Here is a 26,109-nt window from a genome sequence, read left to right as displayed (position 1 = left end):
GGAAAAAGAAAATGGAAGAAAATTGCTACAGACCAATTAGAATGATTTTTTTCTGTTGTCACGCCCTCTGAGTCTCCCGTCTGGGGCAGACAAAGGCAGAGCGGGGTATCGCAAAAACCTGTGGCTGGCATTTCACACCTCTTGCCATTTGACAAAGATATGGAAAACGGAGGTGTTGAACCTCTACGCAAAACAAAGGTGCAGAAACAAAGGTGCAGAAACGTCCTGGCCCTGCAACGTCCCATCTTATAGTTGTTATTATTGATTGTACAGAGGGTAAAATCATCGTACAAATTTGATAATTATCGTACATCTGGCAACACTGATCTTAACTCTCCACCCATAGGACCGCTGCTTCCCCTGCCAATTCCACAGTGCCTGTGGATGCATGTGGTCTACTGGACTACCCGAATCAGATGGACTCATCACCATCCTCACAGTTGTAGACTGATTTCCTGGGCCTTCCATCTGATCGCCCTCTCTGGATTACCAAGACACAGAAACTGGCCCTTCGCTTCATAGGTCCATTCTCTAGTTCCCTCCATCCCACAGGATCCATCCTGTGTTTCATATCAACAAACTGAAACCATTCCTCACCTCTTCTCTCCTTAATCCTTCGGCTCCACCTCCCCCCCGGTTTATTGACGGGGTCCAACCTATTCAGCTCTCCCAACTCGTCTCACAATGTGAGATTGATCCACTTCTCCACTCCATTTCCCTCACCTCTCCTGGTCCCTGTTTCCATCACGTTCTGCACTGAAAAACGAGCGTCAACACCGGTGGTGTTACAGCATATGCTGTTATGTACCCAGAAATTAAGAAGCGAAAACTCGCCTGACTCTTTGCGCCTGACTGTTTGCAACATCTGCTCTTTCTCTTTTCTCCGTTGTCCCAGCATGACAAATCCACTACACTGGCACATGCTGCATTACCTGCACAACTTAGAGTTGCACCAGTTAATAGGTTGCAGTTGGTCATTCCTAAAAATTTGAGATTCATTTTGCGATTTTTCTGACGCGTACTCTAGTCCGGGGCAGTGGTGGCCCTGCGGTTAAGGATGCAGCCCCGTAATCAGAAGGTTGTCGGTTCGAATCCCGATCTGCCGAGGTGCCACTGAGCAAAGCACCAACCCCATATGCTGCTCCCCGGGTGCCTGTAATGGCTGCCCACTGTTAAAAGCAGAGGACACATTTCGTTGTGTCACCGTGTGCTGTGCTGCAGTGTTTCACAATCACTTCACTTTACTTCTTTTCATGTTGTAAATGTCATGTGGCTGTGTTAAATATGGAGAGATGTGTGAAATTAGTGCAGCCAATGTATCGTGCATATGAAAATATTATTCAGACAATGTTGTAATCTGTACTGTGTGCTGCACATAACTGAGGCAGAATAAGAATGTAGAAGGTTGTCATTATAAAATGTTTTCAGTGGCTGTTTGTTTGTGTGGGTGTGTGTGTAAGAGGAAACAGATATTTACTCCCTTCCTTTTGTTGGGCTGTTCCAGGAAAACATAATAGGATTGCAGAGCATTGTCACTTCCCAACTAAGTTGTCTTTTAAGAATGTGCATGCAAAACACACCCATACTTTTATTTATGACTCTCTAGAGGAAAAAGACTGTAAGTGTGTAAGTGGGTAATGCACTGCGAGAAATGTAGCAAAAACTGTGGCCCAGATAAGTAACCTGAACATTTCTTTTCTCTCTCTCTCCATCATTATACATACCAAGAATCACTTGTATCCTGACCCTTTCACTCCTTTTCACGTAGAATGTCCTCCCGCCACCCATATTCAACATGAATGTAAACATAATGCACATATTAGTGTCATGGAATATTACTTTATATTAACTTGTGCCTAAATTACATTTGCATTGTGTTACCATCACGGTCTATGTGATTTGCTTCTTGTTTCACATCTAATATAAGAATCCCTGGAATGAAATAGAATTTTTAATGGACATAGGAATAATGTGTCATTGTCCAAAACACACATCCTCTCGAAGCAAAACAAATGCTTGCCATTCTGCCGAAATTCAACTGACCTAAAAATCCTGACATTCAAGAGAGGCATGGCATGGGCTGAGAGTGGCATTGTGAGAGCGGGAGGAACAGCCATCTGCTGCCACCTGTTGATGAGGATTGAGTGGAATCACACCTACAAGACTCAAAATGAATGTCTTTAATCTGTCAGTACAATACTGTGTAACAGCAACTGATGTGTAATAATGACATTTTAGTTAAAATACTGCCTGTTTTTTTATATTTAAGGGCCATTGCAGGCTGTATAGAGTATGTTGGAGTTCTGGGTGACTGTCAGCAGATGAGTAAGGGCCAAACAGGGAAATTCTTTGAGGTCAACAATGCCATGTGATGCACTGGGATTCTTTCTGGGAGAGATTTACCATCCACATGGGAGTGGATAGTGAGGAATAAAGAAAAATAAAAGTTTGTTAAGTAAATTAAGATGACAGTTGTTGAGGTGAGCATAATTAATACTGAACCATTGTTCCATTGTCAGGACCCCCAAGGGCTGTGTGCAGCCTGTTGTCCTTATCCTCTGTATGGTGATGTGCTACTGCCATTTTTGGACTCATGTGAATGTGCCTATTTGGGTTGTGGGCATGTAAGTAAGGGAATCTGGAGTAAGTGTGCTGCAGTCCTGCTTCCAGTAAAGCTACAGTTTAAGTAGTAGGTGTTGTCTGTTGGCTCCACCTGCTGCCGTTTGTGCAAAATAAAAGGCCATTTATTCAAAATGACGTTTGTGTCAGCAGTGGGATTGGCAGCCACACCGCAGGAGGAGGAGAGAGACACGGAGGTCGGGTTTGACCAGGGTGCCCAACAGTACGCCATACCTGGTCGGCCCAATGGAGCGACAGACCCTCCCAATGCGCCAAGGTGCCACTGAGCAAAGCACCGTCCCCACACACTGCTTGTCGGGCGCCTGTCATGGCTGCCCACTGCTCACCAAGGGTGATGGTTAAAAGCAGAGAAGCAATTTCCTTCGGGAGTAATAAAGCATAACAAAATACTAACAATTTGGAGTTGTTGGCATAGGGTGATGAAAAGCAAGGTGACGGGTGCCATTCTGAATCCTCTGTAGCGGTACCATGATGACAGAGGCTGTGCACCCTACATTACTCAGGCTTTCATGCTTATGATATTATGGCTTGATCAAGTGTATTTTATGAGATTATAGATACTGCTGTGGGTTTGATGGAGCAGGTGGTTTAATTAAAATGATAGCACAAGTATTCCTCCATTATCAAAGACATTATGTCTAAATTGCTAAATAATGCCACGAAAATAGATTTGATTAGAAACTTTGGTTCAGAAAAAAAAAACAGAAAATACACAGAAAACAAGTTAACACATGAAAGCAAACAAGATTCATGGGACCCAGCAGTGTATGAGTAAAAGGAATTCACATGACAATGTCATACAAGAGCCTCCATGGGCTCCCTTTCCCCCTGTTGAAGAGCAACTATAATCCTGTGCTCCTCTATTGGGTTTGTGCACAATGTTATACATCGCTGGAAATATATCTAAGCAACACAGTCTAAATAAAGTCTTAAAAGGCAACATAAAGCATACATGCAAGGCATTTGGCTTTCTGTTCCATCCATCTGTCCCTTAATGTCTCCAGCACTATCAGCTGTCCTGCGAGCCGCTGCCTTTGTTTTTGTTGCGGCTGAGAGGGAAGGAGGACTTGCTCTGTGGCTGCGTCATCTTACTGGCCAGGTGGACAAACGGTTCAATGAGGGTTCGCCGGTCGGCTGCAGACACTTCCCAGAGGCGGACCTTCTCCTGCCGCGCCCACTGCTGCGCTACCTCAGCATCCACGCATCTGTGTTCCTGTAGATCCAACTTATTACCCAGCACCACAATGGTCACCTGAGGGGGGGGGGGTCACACACCACCAATCCTTTTATTATTCTAATTTCCCCTTCAAATGGGTCAAGGATACAATAGTGAATTGAACAATTTCAGTTGTGTACCTCTTTCTTGTCACGGTAGCGGTCAATATCTTTTTTGAGAGCCTCCATTCGTGTGAAAGACTCCTTACTGTCGATGCTGTAGACCAGTATGAAGCCGTCAGCAAATGTGTAGTAGTGGCGAGGGAACTCCACCCCATCTCGCAGCCCTCGTGTGTCATAAAAGCGCACCTGCTCTCGTGTCCCGCGATCTGTCTCTATGGAACCGATGTAGATGTCCTCCAGAGTTTCAATCATGTCTGAACCTTTATGTAATTTAATCACAACAATAAACACTTAATATGTCATGCAAAATGTTGTGATGAACATAATGTACTTTGCAACACGGCCCAGTATGACCAGTTGGGGGGAAGACAGGGACAGCCTTGGGAGGCATGTCCTTGGTGGGCTGCACAGACACTCCACATGCTGTTGGGGCCACTGTCAGACCTTACGTAGTGCAGGACAGGGTGCAACAAAAGCTGGATGATTAAGGTATTGACTGGCCCTAAAATTCCACAGAATTTTTAGTGAAAACTGGTGGAAAAGTAAAAACTGGAGAAAGTCCGTTATAAGTGTTGAATTATGATCATGTGGAGTAGTTCAAGAAGTTCAAATGGTCTAATTTACCCCTTTTTCAAAATTGGTTATTTTTTGCAAGTTAAATATGGTTGTCTCCAACCCAGATCCTTCTCTGGGACCATGTCCACTACCAAACCCAACACTCCCCATGTGCTACGTCTTATATAAATCCTGAGAATGATCTTTAAACCCAGCCCTTACTGGGTTATCAATTTTGGTTGCAGCATCGGTTATAACATTTTGTTCTAAAAAAATGTGATACTTAATGTCCATCTAGATCAGTGGTGTTGAACTCGTGGCACCCGGTTCACATCTTGCGGCATCACTTTATAATGATGTATTATTATGGCGCGGCGATATGAAGCGCTGATAAAACAAAAACTACAGATCCCAAAATGCAATGCTTCTGCTGCCTTTCCAAACGCGATTTTTATCCTGCAGCTAAATCTGTGCAGGAACTGTTTCCACATCGACAGGAAATGGGCTGTGATACAGCTCGAATTTTTTCATGCCTCAAAATCACCAAGGAAGGAATCGCCCCCGTAATCATAAGGTTTCCGGTTCAAATCCCGATCCGCCGAGGTACCATTGAGCAAAGCACCGTCCCCACACACTGCTCCCCGGGCGCCTGTGGTGGCTGCCCACTGCTCACCAAGGGTGGTGGGTTAAATGCAGAGGACACATTTCACTGTGTGCACCGTGTGCTGTGCTGCTGTGTATCACAATAACAATCACGTCACTCAATTTGTCAGAGAAGTGCGCACTGCATTATGCGATCTGTAGTTTTTGTGTTATCAGCGCATTACATCGCCGATCCTCACAGAATCACTACCTGCCTGCTACATGGTTCCCATAGAGCAGCTGCTCCACAACTGCGGTCTTTCCCACCGACGCCAGGCCACACAGCACCACTTTACAGCTTTTACCCATGGCAATCTGCAGGGGAAAAAAAGACAGTCAGCGGTGGGCAGCAGGGGATTCCATTCACGCACAACAAGGCTAATCTACTCCTTTTTATTTGCCTTCCTTGATTAAGAAACTAAAAAGCTCTCATAGTGCTGATTTAGGTGATCCGGTGAAATGTGAACTCAAAATCATCGACATATAAAAATGTAAAAGTAGTAATAAAGGAAAGTCTGGCTCACACGACGTCTTTTCCTGTTTACTTCTTCTTCTTCTTCTGGATGTTGTATCGGTAGAAATTATCATCTGAGAAGGATTGGCGCCACCTTCTGGGCGCGCTGTGACATGTCTCTTATCCCAAAGTAGGTAAATAAAGAAAAAGAATCCACCCGTTCCATTACTCAACACCCGCCTACCGCAGTCTGTATAAGAACCTTCATTGCAAACTGAAATAAATTAAGTTTATTAATGAATAAATAATGAATTACATTAATTAATAATGCAATTCAGCATAAAACGACTATTAATTAATATTAAGAGGACGAAAATAAAATACTAAATACTAGTAGGATAATGGAAGATGTCTTTATAGGCGTCAGCAGCAGCAGGGCCTTGAGCTTGTAAAGCGCCGTGAGGTTTAATTTGGAGATGGGGCTAGTTTGAGTCCGACTTGGCGGAATAACTTTCGAAACGTCGTGAATGTATTTTCACCTCAGAAATAATACTACACTATATAATACTATATTGAGGCCTGTTTGAGTAAAGCGAGTTTGCAGGGCGGGGAGTTTGAACACGTTGGCCGACCGTGCGTGGCGCCACCTGTCGGCCGGAGGCCGCAGCAGCGCAAACGTTAACTCGTACGTGAGAGCCTTCCTCCTCCTCCTCCTCCTGGCAGCGAAATGGCGTCGGACGAGTGCGATTCGCCCATGGATCCGGAGAGCGACGAGGAGCTGGAAAGGTGAGCCGTTCCGTCTGTGCTTTGTTCCTGCTGGTGGAGCTCTGGTCTCCGGACGGACTGCAGGGCCGAGCTGGCTTGCGGAGCTCGAGTCCCTTGTCGCCTCAGGACTCGTGTTTTGGTCGCTGGTAGAAATGGCACCTCGGTTCTGGGAGGAAAACCGCTGACGGCTGCAGGCGGAACGTTCTAGAAGAAAAAAAAAACAAAACAATGTACGACCTTAATTTTCGCCACGTCTTCCGGGCCGAGGGCGGAATTGTCGCGGTCATGTAACATTATGCTGCACAGAAGTGCATGACGGCGAATTATTTGTCAGTTTTTACACTGTATCCCATGATTCCTGTCGCGCCCCTTGCCCCATGATTGGCCATCCTGCGCTGTGTCTATGTTTAGGTGAAGGAGCGCTTTTTGACGGACGGACTGACACACTTTTCTTGATTTGCAGGGAGGCGGAGGGCTTTAAAGAGCAAGGGAACGCCTTTTACATAAAGAAGAACTATGCCGAGGCCTTCCACTTCTACACCAGGGCCATTGGTGAGCTGCTTTTTCATGGGTCCAGTAATGCAACCCACGATTAGTCAGGAGAAACTGCTGAAAGAATGTGAAAAGGCTGGTGTGATGACTGTTGAGTGCTCAGTGCTAAATGTGTCCTGATACAAAACAGTGATCAATTCTAACTAAAATAGTGTTAATATTCCTTTGCAGTAATTTGAATTTGGAAAAGTGAAGTGAAGTGATTTGTCATTATGAAACACAACAAAATGTCCTCTGTATTTAACCATCACCCTTGGTGAGTAGTGGGCAGCCATGACAGGCACCCCGGGGAGAAGCGTGTGGGGACGGTGCTTTGCTCAGTGGCACCTTAGCGGATCGGGATTCGAACCGATGACCTTCTGATTTAAAGTGAAGTGATTGTCACATGTGATACACAGCAGCACACCACACAGTGAAATTTGTCCTCTGTATTTAACCCATCACCCTGAGTGAGCAGTGGGCAGCCATGACAGGTGCCCGGGGAGCAGTGTGTGGGGTCGGTGCTTCTCAGTGGCACCTTGGCAGATTGGGATTCGAACCGGCAACCTTCTGATTATGGGGTCGCTTCCTTAACCGCTAGACCACCACTGCACCAAGTTACGGTTTTGAGTTTCTTTTCATATCAGCGGTTAAAGAAGTGGACCCATTATCAGAAGGTTGCCGGTTCAAATCCTGAACTGGCAAGGTGCCACTAAGCAAAGAACCGTCCCCACACGCTGCTCCCCAGGTCGCCTGTCATGGCTGCCCACTGCTCACCCAGGGTGATGGTTGTTTCTTGTCCATTCTGGAGAATCAATAAAGCAAGTTGACTCCATCTCTCTTTATGATTAATTGCTTGTCTGTGCTTATAAGTGTTTAATATAATTAATCATTACAGACATGTGCCCAAAGAACGCAAGTTATTACGGAAATCGAGCTGCCACCCTCATGATGCTGAGTCGTTACAGAGAAGCATTGGAAGACTCCCAGCAGGCTGTGCGGCTGGACGACACCTTTGTTAAGGTCAGAGGTCGTTATTCAGGACGTCAGGGTACAGACTGATCAGTATGGGCTTGTGTAGCCGAGCGCACTTTTCTGCTGGGTGTTGTCCATCTTTTTAAACATCAGCTTTGGACAACAGGGCCACCTCCGAGAGGGCAAGTGCCACCTGACGCTAGGCAATTCAATGGCTGCCAGCCGATGTTTCCAGAAGGTGTTGGAGCTGGAACCTGATCACAGCCCGGCACAACAAGAGGTGGGCATTGCAGTGTTTAAAGACGAGATCCGGGGGACCTGAGAAATCCGTCGAGCTGATTTCTTGTTCTCTCCTCTTCCAGCTGAAGAATGCCGAGTCCATTCTGGAGTACGAGCGGATGGCAGAGATTGGCTTTGAGAAGCGTGACTTCAGGATGGTGAGAGCGTGTCTCTCTCTCTCTCTCTCTCTTTGTCGAAGTCGTCTGTCATTTGACGTATGACAGTGTCTGCGTGTCCGTAGGTGGTGTACTGTATGGACCGAGCGCTGGAGTCGGCGTCGGCCTGCCACAGGTTTAAGGTTCTGAAGGCTGAGTGTCTGGCGTTACTGGGCCGCTACGCAGAGGCGCAGTCTGTGGCCAGGTGAGGCGGAGTCTGCGGGGGTTAATGGTGGCAGAGGGAGCGGAAACTGAGCTTTTTCTTTCTGCGCAGTGATATCTTGCGGATGGACTCGACCAATGGCGACGCTCTTTATGTCCGAGGCCTGTGCTTGTACTATGAAGACTGTATCGATAAAGCGGTACAGTTCTTCATTCAAGCGCTGCGCATGGCGCCAGACCATGAGAAAGCTCGGCTGGCATGCAGGGTAAGTCAAGCCCCTCGGTCAGCTGGGTGCTGTAGCTGCGTACACAGATTTATAATAACCGGGAAGGCGGCAGTGGACCCAATAAAACGCCATGTGCTGTGTATTCCGGGACCTTTCGTTCCGTAATAGCAAGAACAGACATTTACATTTACGCCATTTGGCAGACGCCCTTATCCAGAGCGACTTACAACATGCTTCCAAGTTACCATCGATGAAGCGATCAATTCTGGTTCACTAGGACCCCCAACTATGAATACAATCTTTTTATTCACTCTGTTGTAGTTTCTATACAGAAGTCAGACAATAAGAAGGTTACAAGTTCATCTAAATATTTTCTAAAGAGGAAGGTCTTGAAACATTTTGAGCTACAGCAGGTCTGCTGTTGGATTAGACAACACGGACTCAGTCGTCTAGCATCACATTTTTATTGAATCCACTCAAAGTCTAATTTTTTTCTCCCTTGTTTTCAACCATATCAGCTTTTCTATTTCTATTTCGTAAAATATTTACTCTCCGTCTATGTATATTATCTTCACCAAAATGCTTTTGGTCATCTTGAACATTCACAATACACACTTTAATATGCAGATGTTAACAAAGATTTTACTTCTTCATAGCCAGTGGCACCAATCCTGTAGATTTTCTGTAACAACAATGAATAAACGATTAATAAATGAATTCATGTGATGAATATACACATGTATGCTTGAGGAATTAAGACACTGGTTTCACTACATCACAGGTGTTTTCCATAATATTTTTATTCCCCATCTTTATAATCATCATTCTATTATTTTTTTTATATATATATATATATAAAGTCCTCTTTTTTTTTTTTTAGAATTTCAGTATCTTGTTTACAATGTTTCCATCACAGAATGCAAAAGCCTTGAAGGCGAAGAAGGAAGAAGGAAACAGGGCGTTTAAAGAAGGTAACTTTGAGGAGGCCTATTCCCTTTACACTGACGCCCTCACCATCGACCCCAACAACATCAAAACTAACGCCAAACTCTACTGCAATCGTGCCACTGTAGGATCCAAGGTGAGAGCCTGATATAGCTGACAAAGCTGATGATGACATTACTTTATAGATTTTTGTATGCATTAAATGAATTGATAAGATGCATGTGCACCCTTCACTGTTCCATTGTAGTGAAGTTGCTACCTATTAGCCATCATGTTTATGCACAGAACGCATATTAGAATACAGAACACATATTAGAATATGGTATATAATCAATGTTTTCCAGTTTTTTTTTTTTCACAATGAGCTCCTCTCTCTTCGCCACCTAGCTGAAAAAGCTCGAACAAGCTATCGAGGACTGCAGCAAGGCCATCAGACTGGATAACAGTTACATCAAAGCCTTCCTCAGAAGAGCACAGTGGTGAGTGTGTGTGTATTAGGGCTGTGCAATATGGCATACAATTCATAATACAGTATAATTTGGCCCCATAGATTGTTTATATTGCAGTATGTAATTGTTTTTAAAGGGTTACGTATAATTCTAATAAGAAAGTATACCAAAAAAACAGTGTATTAAATCAGACTTTTTTGTATTGCTTTGTGAAACACAAAAACTACTACTTGCATTAACTGCACTGAAATTACATCTTTATGAGGGATAAATAAAAAGTTCAAATCTATAGATTTGTGGGCAAAAAGTGTTGTCTTTCAGCTTGTTAGATGATGAACAAAAATGAAGATAATTGTATTTAAATAGAAGTAGTTAAAAAGAGGCAGAAATAGTCATTATTGGCCCGGTGCACCAAGGGGATAACACATTTCAAAGACGTCGTAGGATGTTTTCTGTTATAGAAAAGATATGAAAACCTTTCAGGTAAATTCAGGTTTTTATCATCATAATATCTTAACACTGGTTGGTTTTTGTAAACTACAGGTAAGCAGAAAACAATTAATCTCAATCACAATTATCACAAAACACAATTCCCTCTTTCCTTAAAACGTAAAATATAAAGATGTAGTTGTTCTAAATTTAAAAAAATGCAAGTTTATTTTATGCAAACAAATAAAGTACAGAATAAAAAATTATAATGAAGTGAAAGTCAGCAAGCATTAGAGTTTGAACACACGCCTTAGAGTTTGAACATACATTCAAAAACTCTTTCTGTAAACAAAGACCAATCGATGGAAGAAAAAAAACGTATTTTACGTCATCCTACAGTTTTGCAGTAGGTAGAATTTCTCCAGTTGGCCAAATGTATATCAAACATGGTTGTCCAATTTCTCCATGTATATCAAACATGGTTGTGTGTGTCCTGCTCTTCTGATTTACCGGTTGTTTTGTTCCAGTTACATGGACACAGAAATGTATGAGGAGGCAGTCAGAGACTATGAGAAGGTATATCAAACCGAGAAAACAAAAGGTAAGTCATGCTTCTGTTATACTGATAATAATAAGTTGAATTTCTATAGCACCTTTCATAATCCCAAGGTCGTTTTACATATAGGGGCAAACAAAAAACCCCTTACAAACGTTTGCTGTAGAGGAAAGTTTTGAGTTGAGATCTGAAGGTGGAGAAAGTGGAGCAATCACGTTCCAGAGCTGTGGGGAGAGGAGTAAAGGCAGAAATATACTTGCTGTGAGCTTCATATGCGTATTCGTACACAGTTGCATATTCACGTGTGTTCTGAACGCAGGATACGGACCGCGGCTGTACATGCGTAGTTAACAGCAAGTATGTTTCTGCCTTAATAGAGGCAAGGTTGTGCAGACGCAGGTGACAGTATTTCTTGGTGTCGTTCCCAAGCCCGGGTAAATTGGGTTTGTTGCATCAGGAAGGGCAACCAGCGTAACACGTTTGACTAATCATTTATGTGGACAACCAGACCGGTTGCTCTGCTGTGTTGACCCCTACCTTTTATCAGCAGAAGGGAGGTGAAAATTTGGGCATGAAGGAGGAAAAAAATGAAGTGAACCAAAATCTGCTGAGCAGAGGAGGTTACTTACCCCTGAAAAATACTAGTTTGTATGTAAAAAGCTTGATAGTCTCCGTTATCATTGTGCCAGTAGCTGAACACTGTAGTTCTTTTTTTTTTTTTTATAATTAATTTTATTTCTAAAAAAAAAGTTGATTTTCGCATTTAGAACACAAGCACTTGTTAAAGGTGGCTCAACTGGAACTGAAGAAAAGCAAACGGAAAGATTATTACAAGGTTCTGGGAGTTGAAAAGAACGCCTCTGAGGATGAGATAAAGAAGGCATATCATAAACGCGCTCTGATGCACCATCCAGGTATAGCCCCACAACACACACACACACACACACACACACACACACACACAGGGCTGATAGCATTCCAAACCCTGGTCCTGGAGGAACTTCTGCCAACCCGCATATCTTCACAATCTACCCCACTCATTAATAGGCCATTAAGTAACACCTGAGCTTAATTCAGGGAGGTTGTTCCTCCAGGACCAGGGTTGGGAAACACTGCACTAGCCAATCAAAAAAAAAAAAGGGAAGGGGCGGGCCCTGGTTCTGATATAGATCCAGCAGTTACTCCGTGTGCGAATGTGTTTTGTGTTTCCACCACTATCAGCCCTGAGCACACAATCATAATAATGATATGAACAAAATACCATTCCTGATAAATAAAGTAGCCATTCCTGTATATGTAAATTTCCTCTTCTTCCCAGACCGCCACAGTGGGGCGAGTGCAGAGGTCCAGAAGGAAGAGGAGAAGAAGTTTAAAGAGGTGGGCGAGGCCTTCACTGTGCTCTCTGACCCAAAGAAAAAGTCCCGCTATGACAGCGGCCATGACCTGGAAGATGATGGAGGCATGGAAGGTTTGTGATCTGCTTAATGTTCCACACGCAATTAGGAGACTGATTACTACATCGTGTGTGATTTATTTGCAGACTTTGATGCCAATAACATCTTCAAAGCCTTCTTTGGAGGACCAGGCGGATTTAGCTTTGAAGGTTTGTGATGTCCCTGCTCTACACTGGTGTTTGTGACTGACTGATGTTCATTGTGGCTGATCTTTGTTTTTGCCGTTATAGCGTCTGGACCTGGCAACTACTTTTTCCAATTTGGCTAAATGGGAACTCTGTTCACAGTATGCAGTAGTCACATCTTCAACTGGACCCTCTTCTGACCACAGCTCCCCCCCTCAGGCATCTCGAGCTTTCAAGTGGCCGCCCTGCACCACTTAGCAAATGCATTTGCATGAAAACCAGCCAGAGAATGAACCTGAAATGCGTACTGTCTCTTTTTTTTTTTGTCATTTTACATTCAGGTTTGTCAGATCACTTCCATAAACATGAGACAGAGAAGACAGACAGACAAACCTCTCCGTCGTGGAACCAAAGCCTTTATTATCCAGCATGTGTCAATGGCCTACAGCAGTGGCGCACATGTTGGCCCTGGGCTGGGACTCTGTGCACAATGCTGTTCTCTCTCCCTCCCTGCCCACCTGTCATGATGGGGTACAGAAATTCATGACCTTCATCATTTGATACACCTCACGGGCGGCTTTTAAGAAGCGAGACTACTGCGTACAGACGTACACAGGATGTGATGCAGGGTGGAGGATGCACAAAAGGCTTGATTATGATGATGATGATGATCAATGTTGCCATTCAGCATTTGCTGCATTGTACATTTTACTGGAATGTAAAGTGTTGATTTGTGTTGTTAGTCAAGGACTGTTTTCCCATTTAAAACGTTCTTTTTAAATAAATATTTATTGTAGAGTTACAAACCAGATGGGGTGCTTCTCCGAGACACACACACACACACACACACACACACAGCATGGGATCAGCCCACTAGACTAGTCACTCAGATCTGGACCATCTATATGTTGCGGAGTCTTGTTGACATAAAGAATTCTTGATGGAGGTTGAATCTGTATAAAATCTGCTGAGACAGAGACCCGTTGGATCGTTAATTAGTCCTGAAATCAGTCGGATAACCAATAAATCAATGAATCAGAAGAACCAGGTTTAAACCCCACTTGTATCCCTGTGCAAGACACTTGACCCTGAGTGTCTCCTGTCCCTGTCACTACTGATTGTAAGGCGCTCTGCACAAGGTAGTCTGGTAAAATGCCATACAATTAAAATGCCTCTGCAACTCTGGTGGAAGTTTCCAGAGTTTCTAAATCTCCCAGAAATGTCAGTTGCACTTGACGTGTGTCTACAGTACGTGCGCATTACTTGCGGCTCGACAAAATGCTTTCGCTCGCCAACAAGTTTTTAACGTCACTGTGGCTGAAATTTTCACCCTGTCCCTTTGGCTATATTATGAGCGAGCGGACATTTTTGACACAACCATGGTCAGAGACTGCGGGTAAAAATAGATCCCTTTGCAACAATGGTCTACCTTGTATGTTGTTTCGATATTCGATGTGTAATGTTCACGTTCATGCCTAAGCAGCCATTTATATATTTCTTTTTAACTGTGTGTGTCTGACATTAATGTGGGTTCAGCTGATGCCACTATTTGTCAGGTCCTCATTTATTCATCATAAGCAGTTATGTGCATGAAGGATTAATATTACGATATCCCTGTACTTGGCCGCATTCATCTTCCTCTTGATTGCAAGCAGTTGTCCTGTCCCTGCTGTTGTCCTGCAAAACGCATCATGATGCTGCCACCACCATGCGTCACTGTTGTGACAGGAGATGAGCAGTGCCTGGTTTTCCGCACACATACCGCTTAGAATTAAAGCCAAAAAGTTCTATTTTGGTCTTATCAAACCAGAGATACTTATTTCTCACCACCTTTGAGTCATTCAGGTCTTTTTGTTTAAAAAAAAAAAACCTTCCATGCGGGGTTTCATGTGTCTTGTACTGAGGAGAGGCTTCCATTGGGCCACTCTGCCATAAAACACCGACTGGTGGAGGGATGCAGCGATAGTTGACTTTCTACAACTTTCTCCCATCTCCCATCTCTGGAGCTCAGCCACAGTGATGTTTGGGTTCTTCTTTACTTCTCTCACCTCTCATCTCAAGGCTCTTCTCCCCGACAGCTCAGTTTGGCTGGACGGGCAGCTCTAGGAACAATTCTGGTCGTCCCTAACATCTTCAATTTAATGATTATGGAGGCCACTGTGCTCTTAGGAACCTTCAGTGCAGCATATTTTTTTGTAACCTTGGCCAGATGTAACCTTTGTAACCTTGCCACAATTCTGTCTCTGAGCTTTTCAGGTTCCTTTGACCTCAAGATTCTCATTTGCTCTGACGTGCATTGTGAGCTGTAAGGTCTTATATAGACAGGGGTGTGGCTTTCATACTCAAGTCCAATCAGTAGAATCAAACACAGATGGACTCAAATGAAGGTGTAGAACCATCTCAAGGACGATCAGAAGAAATGGACAGAACCCCAGTTAATAAACCTCAAAAATGTCAATATGGGGTGCTGTGTCTACATTAATGAGGAAAAAATAAACTTAATTTTGAATTAATTTTAGCAAATGGCTGCAATATATCAAAGAGAGAAAAATCTCAGGGGTTCTGAATACTTCCCACTGTATTTAAGTATCCTATACAAGGGTGTTTTTTTGCACTGTGTTTCCTGGTGTTTCCGCTTCCGGTGCTGCAATGTTTGGTGTGTTTGGCGTGAGCTGCTGTTACTTCCAAGGACTTCCTGAATTACCTCTGTATTAAGAATTACCACACTCAACAAAACGTAAAATATGGCTCCCTCACTAAACGCTGGCAAAAAATAACCGTAGATAATTTCATAGAGATGCTTGAACTGACTAAAACAATGTGGCGTTATGTACTTAACAAAAAAGATGAAATAACCTGAAAAATGTTTTATATTCTTGTTTCTTTGCTCTGATTACTGCTTTGCACACTCTTGGCATTCTCTCGATGAGCTTCAATAGGTCGTCACCTGAAATGGTTCTCCAACAGTCTTGAAGGAGTTCCCAGAGGTGTTTAGCACTTGTTGGTCCAGCTCACCCCAAACCATCTGGACTGGGTTCAGGTCCGGTGACTGTGGAGACCAGGTCTCCACTTTGTGTTAAGTACATAACTCCACATGTGTTCATTCATAGTCTTGATGCCTTCAGTGAGAATCTACCAACGTAAATGGTCATGAAAAAAAAGAAAACACATTGAATGCGAAGATGTGTCCAAACTTTTGGCCTAATTACTATACAGCAAATCCAGAAAGCATTCATCACTTTTTCCACATTTTATTATGTTCCCATATTCCAAAATAGCCTTAATTATTTTTTTCTACACACAACACCCCATAACGACAACATGAAAAAAAAAGTTTACTTGAGGTTTTGGAAAATGTATTAAAAATAAAAAACTGAAATGCACCTGTGGCAGAGTTGTCCTGAAGCCACTCCTTTAATATCTTGGCTGTGTGCTTGGGGTCCTTGTCCTGCTGAAAGATGAACTGGCGGGCCAGATCTAAGTAGAGTCCTGTTGGTTTTGAACATCTTCCACCCACAGATGATGGAGGCCACTGTGCTCATTTGGGACCTTCAGAGCAGCAGAGTTTTTCCTGTAACCGTCCCCAGATTTGTGCCTGGAGACAATCCTGTCTAAGGATTGTATACAGACAAATCCGTTGAAGTTGAAAAGTTGAAAGTGAAGTGATTGTCACACGTGATACACAGCAGCACAGCACACAGTGCACACAGTGAAATTTGTCCTCTGCATGTAACCCATCACCCTGAGTGAGCAGTGGGCAGCCATGACAGTTAAGTTGCAGAAACATCTCAAGGATGATCAGGGGAACCAGGAGGCACCTGAGTTCAATTTGCCTTATGGCAAAGACTGGGAATACTCATATACATGTTCTTTCTCAGTTCTTTTATTTATAATACATTTGCCAAAATCTCAAGGACACTGTTGTCACATTGTCATTATTGGGCGTTGTGTGTAGAATTCGTTGAGATAATTCTATTTAATCAATTTTGGAATAAGACTGTAACATAACAAAATGTGGAAAAAGTAATGCACTGTGAATACTTTCCACTGTATATAATAGTTGTATAATACTTGTACTATGATGACAATTGTTTAACACACAAACATTTGACACATTTTATTGATACATTGTGTATTTATATTAAAGTACCAGCCAATGAATTTTGGCTCATATCTCCCAGCAGTAATACATAATAATATTATCACATAGAGTTGTGTTGTTCTGGTAAATGTGATGTCAGCTAAGATTGCAGAACAAAAGAACAATAAAATGTATTTCCTTTTACTTCCAGGAACACTAAGTTATGGATATGCATGGAATACTGCGGGGGAGGTTCATTACAGGATATTTACGATGGTGAGACACAGTTGTTCTTTAATTATCAGCAGATATTTTTTTCTAATAACATACATTGTGGGTTACAGGGTGTGGTTATAGTTACATTTGTGCTACAGCTGTGATACTTTGTAGAAGTGTTTGTACATAATACCCACAATGCATAATAACTGCTTGTTATATGCAGTGATGCAATGATGATTAATACTGAAATATTAATATTTTTCCTGTTGGCCACCCTGACAGAATCAGGTGATTATTAACATAATATGTATGCAATAATTTGATCATAAGGTTGAATCTGCCTCCAGGAATAAAATGACCTATAATGGGCACCCCTGAGTGTTCATAGGGTCTTTGTTTAATGTGTTGCTGATATTGTATTTCTGCAGTGACTGGCCCTCTAAAGGAGAAACAAATTTAGAATCAGTCCAAAGTGTCACATTTTTCTACTGTACTGATATTGAAATTCCATCATTATCCCACAGAGACCATTAAGATAGTAAATCTGCAGGGTTGTCCTAGCAAAGAGATCCCCAGAGTTGGATTTCAGTTTTCCAATTCAGACACTTGGTAAGAAATTGGGCTTATTTAACGACGTAACAAATATTTTAGTTACTGAGTACATTTTTTGTTGATTGTTTTTATTTCCTGGGAATTATATTTATCATGATAATGTTTCTAATATTGACACATTTATTTAAATATTTTGTTTACAGGACAGAGTTGGACATGGACTTCAAGGAAGGAGCCTTCAGAATAATGAGGTAATTGGATGTTATGTGGGCCTTGTGTGCAATTGTCCAAAGCAACACATGTGTAACTTGTGTAACATCCCTGTGTGTTAATTCACAAACCACTCAAGAGACAAAAGCCATAATTTCCACATCATAGGGACAAGCAGGTAGAGATTTAACTTGTGTTAACTTTTTATTACACACCCAGTAATAAAAGAACACTGAGTAATAAAAGAACACTTTTTCTGTCAGTGTGAAGGCCATTGCAACCTTTTTTTTTCATCATTTTTTATTTCAAAGAATAATTTAAGGTTTCATTACAGTGCATGTTAAATTGTAAATATAGACGTTCTTCATATTTTGTGGCAAACCGTCATAATTAAAGTTAGCAAAACTGTAAATAGACCTTCTTCATGCCCCTGTTTATTCTTAATGTTTTGTTTATTTTGTGTGTATCAGGGTTAGATATTAAATTTTTAACCTTTCCCAAGACCAAAACGCAGAATAAAGCCGTATAAAAAATGTCTGATATAATGTTAAATACATTTAAAGGGGTTATAGAATTCAAAACTGCTTTTATGTCTTTGTTGTTGAATATAGGCAGCTTGACGTGTTGAATGGAACGTACCAAAACCTCAAATCCATCTCTGACATCCTCTGTGTAAAACAGGGACTTGCGCTTCCACCAAACAGGCCAAACAAATACCAGTTGTAGTGATAAAAAGGTGCAGGTCTATTTACAGTGCAGGAAGGAGCTCAAAATTCTAACAAAAAAAATAAAAATAAAATATTTTTACAAAAGATACAGAGTCACAGTAAGCTGCTGTACCAGTGCTGCCCCCCTCCTTACTAGTCTGTCCCCCTAAATACACCCCAACATCATCTCATAATGGGGCGAGCTCAATATGGAAGGGGGGAAAGCAGGGGGTCAATCTAGCACCTTCCCCCCAGCTCCACATTAAACACACTTTTCCCGTGTCCCAAGCTGGCCTATAAAGGCACCGTTCTCCCAGGCGCGCTTTCCATGAGGAACCTTTATGCTGCCGGACCAGGAACAGCAGGATGAATAATGGAGCTGAATCAGTGGGTACCTCACTGTTCACTAGCATAGTTAACAATAAGTTCATAAATGAAAGTTTATGGTAACATATGGTATGTTATATTTATTTGGCAGTGCTAAACTCATAATTGCAATATGGGATGTGTAAGTGCAGTGTTTGCACTTTTTAACTGTGTGGGCCGTGTTGTAATTGTATTATTATGTTATGTCTGTTTTCTGCACTGGTGCCAACTACAAATCCCATATTGCAATCATTAGCTTAGCATTCCCAAACAAACACAACACATCATATGTTACCATAAACTTTCATTTATTAACTTATTGTTAACTATGGCTTATTTTACACTCTGCATGCATGTTTTATTTGAGCACTTTTTTGATAAGCCAGTCCTGAAATTCTTCATTTTTAAGCAAAATATCTTGAGATGTACACTTGCCTGGCATGTTTGGTAAGATAGCAAGTGTAAGGACGTATGTTTGTGTTTTAGAATGCTGCACGGTTGTAAATTCCCTGACTTTCCCTGTCTGGAAATGCCTTTACTGAAATTCCAGAAATGTCCAGACCCGTGTATTTACTATGTAATATGGAACAGTGCAATAATGTTACATGGAAACATAGAAGAGCTCGTGTGTGTGTGAGTGTGTGTGTGTGCGTGTGTATGAATGTTCAGGAGTCTGATAGTTGTCTGGCAGTGAGTGCATGTGAGGGGTGTGTAGAGTCCTTCACAATGCTGCTGGCTTTTCGGACGTCCATTATGGACTCTGATGGGTGGTGGGAGACGGGCTTTCCTCAGCCTCCCTGGAAGTGAAGGTGCTGACGTGGTGACGTATTTTCACCCAGAAGTGAATGAGTGATGTCGGTCAAATGGTAGCAACATAATTATAGCTATATAAAATACCACAGTTTAGAAATGTAGAACCTAGCCTTTATTTTAATGAAGTTACATTTGTCAGAAATATGTGTATGCTACTATGCTACTGCTACTATCAACATCGGCTGAATTATAGTATTACGTCATTGCCTTCAGTTCAGCAGCATGTCAGTCAGTTACAGAGATGGGCGAGGTTAAAATCTTTAAAATTAAAAGTATTTTCATTTGAAAAACTCTCGCGGGAAGAATTGTGCTGTGCTGTGATTGGCTGCTGGTTCCTATAGTTCAGGCGTAAACAGAAATGAACACTCATATGTCGAATCCTTGCTGGTGAGACGTGTTGTTCGTGCGAGCTACTGCGGAGCATCTCAGCATCTTCAAACCTTCATCTCTTCTGGAAGATTTTCATCTACAGCATCTCAGCATCGAGAAGCCTTCATCAATTCAGGAAGATATTCATCTACAGCGACTGGACGACGCATCTCAGCTACATTCAGGCCCATCCGGATTTACCCACGTCGCGGGGAATAATCAGGTGAGGAGAGAACATGTCCCGGCGTGTCTGCTAACTCTACATAAGGGCTTTTAAAAAGACAGAAATGTACTCAGAAAAGGTGAAAATCCTGCGTCATCAGTGCTAGTCAGTGTTGCTAGTTGTGGAGGTCTGGTAAGGGGGGGAACGAAGCTCCGGTGTAAAAGAAAAGAGGTCGGCAGATGCAGAAACCTGTCGGGTTCCACACTGATGCTTTATTTTGGCTTCAGGCACCAGCAGGTGCGTTACGAGCTGTATTCTCCCCGAACACAGAAAACACTTTATCGCCACCTTGTGGCAGCGCCGCTTGCTGCAGTGACGGAATTATCGTGTTAAATACGATGTCGTGCAGCAGCGAAACACAAATCGGTCACGTTCGTGTCAAACTGTGCAGGCAGTATTTACTGTAGCCATTTCTAGCCATTTCTACAACTGATTGCTTTTGTCCAAAAATGCGCGGGAAAAACCACTAAGGGCGGGAAAGTGACGCAGGCACGCACCACGTGATCAGGTGCTAGGCTCTGATTGGCCCGTGATGGTTACACCCGCCTCCAACCTGTAAGACTAGAAGCAATTTATGTTGCTGTTGGTGATTTTATACTCACTGGTCTTCTAATAGTATCGTTGTGTTTAATTATATTATTTTATACATTTATATTATAAAGAGATAAACTCTTTATAGGGAAAGGGGGTTTCAGGAAGGGGGGAAATATCTAGACAAAAAATACATCAAAATGATCATACAGGCAAGTAGAGATAGAGGCAGAGATTTACAGACAGTTACAAATTTTGTTCACTTTTGATAGACAGCAGACACATTTGAGCATTTTGAGCATAGTATTTTTTTTCAATGACATGCATGTATGCATTTATAATCTCATAGTCAGATATTATGAGTGTTAAGGCTTTAACAATCAAACTTTTTTCCCCCTGGATCAACATGTCATATCTTGGTGAAAGTCAGAAGTAGCAGAGGAATATGAAATTGGTCCAATCAGAAAGGGCTCTAATGAGATATTTTGGCATTTCAGAGAAGCAGCCGACCAAGATCAAGCCCACGGTGGAACATACGCGGTCCACGATGGACGTGGTTCCAGAGACTCCACTTCCAGCTGCTTTTGGAGGATTCAGTTTCCTGAAGCACATTGGAAGAGGCTCATATGGAGATGTTTTTGAGGTAAATAAGAGCAGAACCTTGGCCATCATCTGCTAAATTGTGTGTCCTTGTGGCTGACTGGTTTTAAGGTCAGATGAGGATTTCTTGTGGAAGCTGGCAAAGATGCTGCAGTGTTTGTGGAGAGTGGACACTGGTGACAGGTGATGTGGAATTTCTTTGGACTTATTTTTTCTTTATTTCAGGCCAGAAACATCACTACTGGGGCATATTCTGCAGTGAAGGTGCAGAATATCGAGTCGCAGGATGACTTCACCCTTGTTCAGCAGGAAGTGGATATCTTGAAAGAGTGTGACCACAAGAACATTGTGGCAGTTCACACCAGCACCCTGAGGTAAGAAGGACCATTAACAGTGACATGAGAACTGCTGTCCCAGAGAATGGTGACTAAAGGCTTTTCTTTTCTTGTGTAGAGAGGAAAAGCTGTACATAGCAATGGAGTTCTGTGCAGGAGGTTCACTTCAAGATATCTATGAAGGTACAGAACTGCGTCACATGACATCTTTGTTAAGATGTGTGTAGATGGTGTGTTCACTGTGTTTGTTTTTAACAGAGACTGGACCCCTGTCAGAGCAGGAGATTGCTTTTGTGTGCAGAGAGACCCTCCAGGTAACCGCCCGCGCTCTCAGACACGTACACTCACACACACACACTGCTCATTTTCTAAAGACTTTGTTCTAACATGGTGTTTCTGTTTGCAGGCACTGCAGTATCTCCACAGGTCCAACATCATCCACAGGGACATCAAAGGTGGAAATATTCTGCTGACAGAAAAGGGCGACGTGAAAATCAGTGAGGAACTCTCCAGAACGCCGTTCGCTCAGACTTATGTGTCTGACCTGTGATCTATGTCTCATCATAAATGTGTCTCTTCTCTTGTTGCAGCTGACTTTGGACTCGCTGCTAAAGTCTCCAACTCCACTGAGAGACAGAAGTCAGTGGTTGGGACGACACATTGGTAAGATCACTTTGTGTGTGTGTGTGTGTGTGTGTAGGAAGACTCTCCGTATTAGGTGTACTGTGTGGACATTTGATCATTTCTTCATATTTGAGGTCATGCAGAAGACTAACAGGAATATCTTTAGATTTACTCTGTGTGTGTTTGTGTGTACAGGATTGCTCCAGAGGTCTATGCTGCAGAACACAATGGTGGTTATGACCATTTGTGTGACATCTGGTCTCTGGGCATCACCGCTGTGGAGCTGGGAGAACCGGAGCACCCACTTTTTTATTTGGGTTCTATGAAGTAAATGAAAACCCTTTCTCACACACACACACACACACACACACACACACACAGACAGACACACAGACAGCCACACACAGGGAGATATATGTAGAGGATGACTGTGTACTAATATATATGTATTTCTCTGTGTGTGTTTTCAGTTTCCCAGCATGTCTGTCCGACAGCAGCTTCCTGCCTCTGGAGCTGAAGGAGACGGGGAAATGGTGAGTCTGTCCTCTGTCCTTCATGAGAACTGATGAGCCTCATTGCAAACAAACACTGACAGTTTCTTTCTTCAGGTCTGACGATTACCAATGTTTCGTCAAGCTCTCCCTGACCGAGAACCCAGTGGAAAGGCCAGATTCAGAGACTCTGCTGTTGGTATGTAACACACACACACAGACATTTGGGGACATTTGTTTCCTTTTGTGAAACTGAAACGGTTAATTTCTCAGAAAATCCATGCTGTCCTAATCAAATCCAGCCCTCCAGTAGCTGTGATCTTCACTACATGGGATTTATATGATTCCTAATTTTTATGAATCCCCCACACACTTCTGACACTCCTCTGTTGTGTGTGTTCTTGTGTGTGCAGCATGCCTTTGTAACTCAGGACGGCTTGACACAGAGTCTCATGATGGAGCTGCTGCAGAACAAGAAGAAGCTGAAAGAACAGGCGGTCTTCTCAGACTCCATCCAGCTGTCATCTGCACAGCTCCATGAGGAGGATGATCTGGGATGGGAGGAGCCACCCAGATCTCCACAGCCCAACCTCTGGACCTTTCCAGCCGCTCCTGAGCCTCATGACCCTGCGGTGATTGAAGATCTAGGATGGGAAGAATCTACAGAGTTTTCCTGTTCTCCTCAAGACAGTCTGGATTGTGCAGATACTTATGAGCTGCAGGACTTGAATGAGGATGATCACCTGCAGTGGCTTGAGGATCCTCAGCTTCACCTACCATCAATGGAGCCATCTGGTGGTCCGGAGGAACCATCTCCAGATCATCCAGCAGCTTCTGTTTATACAGAGCGCCCCCGACCTCCAAAACGTCTTCTGCAGCGTCTGCGCCGGGGAGTGACCCGCTTCTTGAAATGCCTGCGAAGAACCCTGTGCTGCACTTGCTCTGCATCTCCATAGACGTGCCCAATGAACTCAGAATAGAGACCAACCTACTAGGTGAGCCTTAAAATATCTTCAGCAGTACAAATAACCATAAACAGACTCAAAACACACAGGGACTGTGCTGCAGTCTGTCAGTGCAGTCTGTCAAATTCAGAGCTCTTAATTGTGACTGAAGGAGAAACACACTTATTTCCCTGTCCAGTTATATACACATAAGAGAGAGACATTTTTTATCTTTACGTCCTAGCATGCATCATAATTAATGTGAATATTTCAGAATCAGCAGAGATTTTAAAATAAATGACCATTTTATCAAGATCTGTCACAGGTCCACACCCTGGCCAAGCTGCCCTTGACACTCAGGCCGTCTCTCCCCTACACCACAGCCAAGTCGTGCAAACAGAAGACCCCAGCCTGGAACATCACCGTTGTGACCAGCTTAGCAGGCATGAAGGCCACCAGGACTCAGCCGGACCAGACAACTGAGAGGTATGTGCATGCACTTCCCATGTACACGTGGGTTTTTCTCCGGGTACTCCGGTTTCCCACACTCAAAACACATTTGAAATATTTTTTCTAATATCAATTATTTTAAATCTGTCACATGTAATTATGTTAATTTGGCAGCTAAATTTAGTCAAACTACTGGTTGTTCTGTGAGCCAGTATGAATTGGCAAACCAAAACCAAACCCTGGTGGTGTATTTTGGTAACACACTCACCTTCTCGGTGATTAAACCAGGTTCGAATCCTGGCCAGGGTGGAACCAAATGGTTTGCCCTCGACAAAAGGTTTTAAATTCCTTATTTGGGCCTGTCAATATGACAGACCATTTACTATTGTGCTAGGAAAACGTTTTTGACTCCTGAGGGTAACCGTTTAAGCTAGCGACCCGGGAGTCGAGGCGAGGCCTTTCCGAGTCTCACAATCTGACATGTGCATGTGTTGCTACCCCCAATAGGGGTCAGGAAAACCTGGAAAATTAGGAAAAAAGGCCATGTCTTTCATTTGTGATTGCCACACTAAGACCTTGAAACACACAAAAAACGGCCGAAGGCTTGACCTCTCCGCACAAAATGACATATTGGTTGCTTAGTTGGGACTACAGGTCACCAACAATTCGTGACCAAACATATAAAAGTGTGGCTTTTCATTCCACATGGTTTGACATATGGCTTGGCTCTGTGGAATTTGCGGTTCACGTGCAATTCCCCAAAAAGCGTTTTCAGAACGCGTTTATTATTCTAGTCCAAATTTTGACATTTTAAAAACTTTTTTTGTCCACATAATTAGACAAACAAAGACATGTTTTATGTCATCTCGTAGATCTTGCCAAAACCGATGTGTTGACATATGACTTGTCTCTGTTTGATTTACAGACACGCAAAATTTTGAAGCACGCACACCGGCAAGCTATATAGAAAAATTAGTAGGTTGCTGTGTGAGGTGTGCTATTATTTTTATAAGCGATCGGAGTTGGCGTGGCCGAGCTATTAACACGACTTTATTAGGAAATCCGGCCACTTTATTAGGAACGCCTGGTCCTTCGGCCACTTTATTAGGAAAACTCGTTGAGCTAACATTCTAATTTTTTAACATGCTCCAAACGTCACCAAATTTAATGTGACGTATCTTGGCCAGGATCTGTTAGCGTTTTCGATGTTACCATACTACTTTACTTTACTTTACTTTACTTTACTTTACTTTATTTAGCAGACGCTTTTATCCAAAGCAACTTACAAGAGGAAGACACCAGCAATTCTCGTTCGTTTACATTGAGTTTACAAACTAAGAGCCCTGATAAGGCTCAACTTGTTAGTGAAGAGCATGCTCAGAGATTGTTAGGTGCTAGATGAAGAAAAATTATAATGTATATATACATTTTTGTATTGTTTTGTGCAATGTGTACGCATGTGCATGTGTAAGTGTTAGATTTGTTTGTAATATTTTTTGAACAAGAGGGTTTTCACCTGCTTCTTAAAAGTGGTGATAGTCTCGGCTAGTCGTGTGGAGGAGGGGAGGTTGTTCCACCAGCCAGGGACAACAACGGAGAACAGAGATGATTGGAATCGGAGACCCCGTGAAGTCTTTTTTTTTTTCATTTGCTGATCTGAGAGAGCGTGCAGGAGTGTAGCTAGGTAGTAATATATTGATGTAGGAGGGCGCAGTTCCATTTACAGCCCTGTAGGCAAGCATCAAGGATTTGAACTCAATGCGAGCAGCTACTGGGAGCCAGTGGAGGGAGGTAAGAAGAGGTGTAACATGGGTGTATTTTGGCTGATTGAAGATGAGACAGGCTGCCATATTTTGGATCATCTGGAGTGGTTTTATGGTGACTGCAGAGGCTCCAGCCAGGAGAGAGTTACA

The 26,109-nt window shown here is 42.9% G+C and overlaps 3 protein-coding genes across 7 annotated transcripts; 2 read left to right on the top strand and 1 right to left on the bottom strand.

The window, feature by feature from the left end:
* Positions 1-3,387: 3,387 nt before the first annotated feature.
* On the bottom strand, positions 3,388-6,842 carry nkiras2 (NFKB inhibitor interacting Ras-like 2). 5 transcript variants are annotated; one of them, XM_028987395.1, is made up of 5 exons: positions 6,736-6,842; positions 5,700-6,598; positions 5,387-5,490; positions 3,997-4,238; positions 3,388-3,892 (listed from the first exon to the last, which is right to left on the bottom strand). In XM_028987395.1, the coding sequence occupies exons 4-5, from the start codon at positions 4,228-4,230 to the stop codon at positions 3,650-3,652; spliced, it is 477 nt and encodes a 158-aa protein (XP_028843228.1). In that variant the 5' UTR covers positions 4,231-4,238; positions 5,387-5,490; positions 5,700-6,598; positions 6,736-6,842; the 3' UTR covers positions 3,388-3,649. The 5 variants fall into 5 exon arrangements, with proteins under 5 accessions (XP_028843228.1, XP_028843225.1, XP_028843227.1 ...); XM_028987392.1 differs by having other exon boundaries at positions 5,391-5,490; XM_028987394.1 differs by having other exon boundaries at positions 5,391-6,598.
* dnajc7 (DnaJ (Hsp40) homolog, subfamily C, member 7) lies at positions 6,286-13,483 on the top strand. Its single transcript, XM_028987365.1, has 14 exons — positions 6,286-6,415; positions 6,858-6,946; positions 7,824-7,948; positions 8,067-8,180; positions 8,263-8,337; positions 8,421-8,539; positions 8,609-8,762; positions 9,640-9,804; positions 10,056-10,147; positions 11,074-11,147; positions 11,870-12,016; positions 12,421-12,570; positions 12,643-12,705; positions 12,787-13,483. The coding sequence occupies exons 1-14, from the start codon at positions 6,357-6,359 to the stop codon at positions 12,822-12,824; spliced, it is 1,464 nt and encodes a 487-aa protein (XP_028843198.1). The 5' UTR covers positions 6,286-6,356; the 3' UTR covers positions 12,825-13,483.
* Positions 13,484-20,023: 6,540 nt separating this feature from the next.
* Positions 20,024-24,131, top strand: LOC114794666 (mitogen-activated protein kinase kinase kinase kinase 5-like). The gene is made up of 12 exons (XM_028987373.1): positions 20,024-20,221; positions 21,250-21,395; positions 21,578-21,726; positions 21,806-21,870; positions 21,946-22,001; positions 22,094-22,184; positions 22,278-22,350; positions 22,507-22,638; positions 22,782-22,844; positions 22,920-23,001; positions 23,216-23,797; positions 24,061-24,131. Exons 2-11 carry the CDS (start codon positions 21,300-21,302, stop codon positions 23,756-23,758), a joined length of 1,350 nt encoding a protein of 449 aa, XP_028843206.1. The 5' UTR covers positions 20,024-20,221; positions 21,250-21,299; the 3' UTR covers positions 23,759-23,797; positions 24,061-24,131.
* The last annotated feature ends 1,978 nt before the right edge of the window (positions 24,132-26,109 follow it).

This window comes from Denticeps clupeoides, chromosome 7 (assembly GCF_900700375.1).
Source record: "Denticeps clupeoides chromosome 7, fDenClu1.1, whole genome shotgun sequence".
Taxonomy (NCBI): Eukaryota; Metazoa; Chordata; class Actinopteri; order Clupeiformes; family Denticipitidae; genus Denticeps; species Denticeps clupeoides.
Note: the sequence above shows the minus strand (reverse complement) of the source record. Positions and strands in the feature narration are given on the sequence as shown.